At 39.1% G+C, this 6,607-nt stretch overlaps 1 protein-coding gene across 1 annotated transcript; it reads left to right on the top strand.

Moving 5' to 3' along the window:
- The first annotated feature begins 3,323 nt into the window (after positions 1-3,323).
- Positions 3,324-5,983, top strand: LOC140739551 (protocadherin beta-15-like). The gene has a single exon (XM_073067946.1). It carries the CDS (start codon positions 3,494-3,496, stop codon positions 5,981-5,983), a length of 2,490 nt encoding a protein of 829 aa, XP_072924047.1. The 5' UTR covers positions 3,324-3,493.
- Positions 5,984-6,607: the final 624 nt, after the last annotated feature.

Below are 6,607 nucleotides of genomic sequence, written 5' to 3'. Positions count from 1 at the left end.
CTAAGAATTGCTAGATTCTGGAATAGCTCCGGAGACCTGAAACTTCCAAATGTCACTCCACTCTTTTTAAGAAGGCAGGGAGGTAGCATGAAGGAAATTATGAGCCAGATAGCCTGTTTCAGTAGTGGAGATGTTGGAGTTCGTTATTAATGATGAGATTTCAGGTACTTGAAGGAGCATAATAAAAACAGGCCAAACACAGTATAGGTTTCTTAAGCTGAAATCTCGCCTCAATAAAACTATTGGAACTCTATGAGGAAATAACAAGTAGGATAAACAAAGGCGAAACAGGAGATAATGTTTCCTTGGATTTTCAAAAGGCCTTTGTGGAGGTGCCACGCATGAGTTTGCGGAATAAAATATGATTGCAGGATAGATACCAGCATGAATAGAAGATTAGCTGACGGACACGAAGCAAAGACTGGGAATAAGGGGGTACTTTTTCTGTTAGCTTATCGGTAATTATTTGTGTTCTACAAAGCAGTGTTGGGAACACATTCTGTCATTTTATATATCAATGATTTAGATGACAGAATAGATGGATTTTTGGAGGTCTACGGACGATACGAAGATAGGTGGAGGGGTAAGTCGTATTGTGGAAAAAGGATATTTGTCTTTATAACGCGTTGGTAAGACTACACTTGGAGTATTGCAAACACATTTGGGCCCCTTATCTAAGAAAAGTTGTTTTAGGCATTGGAGAGTAAGCATGGAATATTTATGAAAATGCTTCCGGGAATGAAAGTTTTAACGCGTGAGGAGCGTTTCATGGCTCTGGACTGCACTGGAATTTCGAAGAATCTGGCATAGGGGGGTGGAGGAGGGGAGGTATCTCATCTAAACATATTGAACAGTTGAAACGCCCAGAAGTAGCGCCTATGGAGAGGACTTTTCGTATTATGTGGGAGTCCAAGACCAAAGGGCACAGCCTCAAAATAGAGAGAGTTAGAGGAAGAATTTCTTTAACCGGAGAGAATCGAATCTAAGGAATTCTTGCCACTCCCGGCCGTGTAGATAAGTACTGTAATTTACCTATACTTAAAGCAGTGGTTGATAAGTTCTTGAATAGTAAGAATATCAAAAGTTACGGAGAGAAGAGGAATATGGGGTTGAGAGAGAAACTAAGTCAGCATGATGGAATGCGGAACAGACTTGATGGACCGAATGGCATAATCCTGCTCTTGTGTCTTATCTGATTTCAGCTTCTTCTTCACATATTACCACATGAATTCCAGTCAATGGAAGGAAAAAGTCTTAACGGGTTATTGTCTGAATGTTGGTAGCTGGACCCGAAGGAGGATGCTCTGGTTGTCATTGACCTGTTGTACTGAAGAGCCGGTTTCAGTCATTTATTACTCTTTGATCATGCTTTTGGTAGATTAGGAAATGGCTAACCTGTAGAATCAGTCGATGTACTGTCATTCAACATAACAATAAGAAAAGAAAATACAAAATAGTCTCAGCAGGTCAAATAGCATTCATGATAAGAGAAAAGTAAATAAAGGTACAAAATGAAAGTCCTTCTAATCTTGGTCCGACAAAAGGGTTTTTGACTGGGAAGGTCCATCTTGTTTCCTGTAAATTGATTACATTCTGTCAGTTGAGAGTTTTTACCATTCAGTTGTTTTTTTTTCCCCTGAATTTCCAGGCTCCGCCGTTTTTAAATACCTATCTTCTGTGAAAACACCGACAATCCAACACTTTCGTAGTTCTAGTGTAACCAACTACCTTGATACCCCTCCGAGTCCAGAGAAATTATGAGCGAAAAATACATTCCCGTTCTCAATGTAGTAAAGTTGCAAAATCAACACACTTGAATGGAATCCAATTACTTAGTAAAGAAATCCATATAGGTTCTTGATGAGATGGAGTGATATCTCACATTTAAAGTAACCAAAGAAATTTGGCACAGAATGGCTCAGACAACAGAGGATTACAGAAAATCAAATCGATGCATTCCCTCATCCTTAAAAGTAGGTGGTGTGAGGCAAAGTCCTTTCTCAAAGTCCTGCTATCACCAACAGCATCAAGCTATCATTGTACAATCAATACGTTATTGGTATCAGCGGCTGAAGGAATTTGAAGGAGATTCATCTCCTGATAGGATATTCCATTTTCTATAAATAGTCTAAACATTGGTAATTGAGTACACTTGCGTACATCATGTAAAAATACTTGGTCCTGCTTTTCTTTTGTAAACCTTTCAAGACCGGAGAAAACAGACACTGGTGAGAGCCTCTAGTAATTTGACTGATGGAATGGATTCTGAAAAGTAAACGTATCTACTTAACTCATCACTGCTAAGGCAAATTATATTTCCAAATTACACACTATATAGATATTGCCGGAGATGACATCTGAATATCACGTAGCTGATAAATATCATTTTCCTCACTTCAGCCAGTTTCCATTAAGGAAGCAATGAATTTCTCAGCTTGCAAATAATTCAAAAGATAGTTTGGAAGAATTGCACTACTAGTCACCTTGTAATAATATGCATCAATTCAATGTTGATTTAGCTATGGAATTAAATAACTTATATAAAACCGACAGATTGTCAATAGGTGCAGAATCCAGATGAAGATTTTGAACATGTCAATTAAAACTAAGTCAGGAGAAATGTTTTCACCCCGACTTTTATGAACGTTGGGATATTTTTATTGTAGTCGTCAGTGGAAAAGAAATAAAATATATCCATGCAGGAGTCAATTCTTACTACTGTATGGTTCCACGGTTATGAGTACAAAGTAGAACACGGTGCTGAAGTGGATGCGTTGAAAGTTGGAGCAAGTCTATGGAGACAAATGATCGATTCCTTTTTATATTTTTAGTGCTTCTGTATCTGTTCAATGTATTGTTCCATTATCTACTTTTTTGATTTGACCAAATCTGGTTACCCTACTAATGTTATGATGGCCACTTTGTTACTTATCTACTGCAGCACATTTGTTCTAAAAGAGAACGGAAATGCGAAAGCAAAAAAAAAGGAAGGAAAAACTTGCTCGCAATGAACGGTAATAACCTAATAAGGTCACAGGACAAATATTCGCCATCGAAAAATAATAATAGTATTTCAGAAAATAATTTAGAACTAATTGAAGTTGCACACCAGAAAATGCAGAACGCAATTCTTCTGATGTTCAGTAGAGGCACCATTGCTTTAAGATAGTTTGCTGTTATTATTGGTCCAGTCTCTTTGTGTCGCTGTCTACCAATGAGATTTTAATATGTGGCCAGCGATCCAGCAACCCTCCCCCAACTCCATGTACTGTGCAGTGTGGAAAGAACATACAGCAGTCTTTCCGGCAGTGCTTTCAATCGCGTTTGAAAGAAGGTCGCAAAGACTCAGAAGATTTTCTGCGGTTATCGTACTAAAAATATACAATACTCATGCTGTAAAGAATTTTATGAAAAATCTATTTTTCGCCGTAATATTAAGGGGTGTGCATTCATCAACGGTTCTGGTAATTATATTTCGATAGTTTGTTCCGCAATGGCAAGCTTAATGTACAATCAATTAAGACAATGGCAATTTTTGTATCTGTTGCTCGTATCTGTTTCGGATTTAATCTGTAAGAAAATCCACTACTCTGTCCCCGAAGAACTGGATATTGGAGCCTTTGTCGGAGATATTTCCGCAGATCTCGGAATAGATGCAAAAATTCTAACGGAGCGAAAATTACAGATATTGTCCGAGAGCACAACGCAATATATCGATGTGAACAGAAACACAGGAACTCTTTTCATAAAGGAAAAGATAGACCGCGAGCAGCTCTGCGAACAAAGCCTCACGTGCGTATTGATACTGGAGGTTGTGCTGGAAAGTCCGCTAACGCTACATGGTGTAGAAATTGAGATTCTCGATGTAAATGACAATGAACCGATTTTCCCGAGAAGTGAGATAAATCTTGAAATCTCCGAAATGACTATTGTAGGAACGTCATTCCCTCTCCAGAGCGCGCAAGACCCGGACACGGGAACCAATGGTGTTCGGTCCTACCAACTGAACCCCAACGGGCACTTTGGTTTGAAATTTCGACCAGGCGGCGAAGGAAGTGGCAACCTAGAACTGGTGTTGCAGAAATCGCTAGACAGAGAGCAACAAGCCACTTATCAGTTAACACTTACCGCGTTTGATGAAGGGCATCCCCGAAAGATTGGGACCAGTCAAATTAAAATTACTGTTGTTGATATGAATGACAATGCTCCGGTTTGCGAACAGAACGTGCAAGAAATTTCAATTACTGAAAACATCCCCCATAATACATTAATAGCGAAAATAACTGCGGTGGATTTGGACGAAGGATTAAACGGTAAGATAGAATATTCTTTCCATAATGACACTCCAGAAAAAGTGCGGAAGGTATTTAGCTTGGATCCCTTAACCGGAGACATTACAGTAACTGGTAACGTGGATTTCGAAGAAATCCAAATTTATCAGATTACAGTGCAGGCCAAGGATAGAGGCCCGCATCCATTGTTAGCGTACTGTAAGATTGTGATAATGGTTAAAGATGTTAATGATAACAGTCCTGAAATAATGATAAAGACTATGTCGAGCACTGTTCCTGAGAATATTAGCACGGATTCTGCGATAGCTTTTCTCAAAGTTTCAGACCGAGATTCTAATAATCCGGCAGATATTCTTTGCCAAATCAACGATGCTATTCCATTTAAGCTTAACACCTCTTTAAGTAGCTTCTACACATTAGTCACGCACGGCGACTTAGACCGTGAAAGTATGCCAGAGTACAACATTACTATTACATGCACCGATGCAGGCTCCCCTCCGCTGTCGTCCAGCAAGACTGTCCATGTTCTTGTCACAGACATAAATGATAATGCTCCACGTTTCACTCAGACTTCCTTCACAATGTATGTCAGAGAAAATAATGCTGTGGGAGTTTCAATTGGTTCCGTATCGGCCGTTGATCCAGATTCCAATAAAAACAGTCAAATGACCTTTGTTATTCTGGATAAGTTGGTGCAAGGTTTGCCTACGTCAAATTTCGTCTCATTAAACGCTGCAAGTGGTGTGATATTTGCTGAAAGATCTTTTGATTTTGAAGAACTAAAACAAATTCAAATCAATGTTCAGGTAAGGGATGAGGGAATCCCTCCTCTCTGTAATAACGTTACTGTTAAAGTGATCATCGTCGACCAAAATGACAATGCTCCTCTGATCGCGTCACCTCCGCCAAATGCAGACTCTATAACTGAAGAAACAATACCGAGGTCTGCAGATTCTGGTTATTTGGTGGCAAAAGTGACAGCCACTGATGCCGATTCTGGCCAAAATGCGCAACTTTTCTATCAACTTCAGTTGCCCACGGATAAAAGCCTTTTTACCGTGGCTCACGAAACAGGAGAAATTTGGACCATCCGTCGTTTTCTGCGCAGAGATCCCTCCAAACAATCAATTGTAGTTGCGGTAAAGGACAATGGAACTCCATCCCTTTCATCTACTGTCATTATCAATGTATTAGTGCAAGACGATTATGCAGACAAACCATCCAGTCCTGGCAGGTTTCAAATCCCTGGTCAGTGGCAATATGATTTGAAGTTTTATTTGATTATCGCATTTGGTTCAGCCTCCTTGGTTTTCTTTGTGGCGATTATAATCCTTGGCATTAAGGTGAAGAAAGATAGGATTGAGAATAACCTTTGTTGGAAAGGGTCAAAATTCTCGAGAGCAGAGTCGTTTCATGGGGTTCAAAAAGCTAGCACGAATCTACAAATACAACACAATTATTTGGAAGTTTATCAAGGGGAAGTTGTCTCGAAACCATTTCGTTATGAAGTCTGTTCAGATCCAACTATGAGTGACTTCATGCTCATAAAGTCGCATACTTCTTCTGCACCCACGATATGTAATACGAATGGTCCATGTGTCCCTGAAACACGTATAAAGTCATCAAACTCTTCGAACAAGGATTCAAGTGGATTTCACGAGGTAATTTCTGTATTATTAAAATGTGTCTAAGCTTTCTTTTTATTTCACCAAGTATGTTAAGGAGTGCGGTAATAATTATGGTTCATGATTAGAAATAGAGGACTCTAACTAAAATGCCCCAATGGTTGAAAAATAACTTCACTTAAAATAAGCCTATAGATTTACTCTTGGGAATTAAGCCATATGTGTTGCAAAGTACAACTGAGAATTCATCTCTTAAATAACAATTACTCTCTTAAATCACTTCTGGTAATGTGTCGTAAAACACGAGTAAACTTACTCTCTTTACGCAGAATACATAATACTAGACGTCAGTTCTGCGACGAATTGTCTTACAATCATGAGAAATATACGTATGGTCTAGCAGGATTGCTAATAGAGCAGGTGGACTCAGAAAAAGGAAATGTTGGAGCAGGATCTCCACATGAGCATACTAAGCCAAAGGGACCTGAATTTATACTTCTTTCTCAGCCTCATATGTGGCTTTTTGTGCAGGCTGTTCCATGTTTTGTGGTTTAATTCAGACTGTGACAGAAAAGCTCAAAGTTCAAAGTAAATTTATTGTCAAAGTACGCATAGGTCTCCATATATAACCCGGAGAAACATTTCCTCATTGTCATACTGAAAAAAAATCTGTGGATAATAACCACAACA

This window comes from Hemitrygon akajei, chromosome 15, assembly GCF_048418815.1.
Source record: "Hemitrygon akajei chromosome 15, sHemAka1.3, whole genome shotgun sequence".
NCBI lineage: Eukaryota > Metazoa > Chordata > Chondrichthyes > Myliobatiformes > Dasyatidae > Hemitrygon > Hemitrygon akajei.
This window is presented reverse-complemented; position numbering and strand designations above follow the sequence as displayed.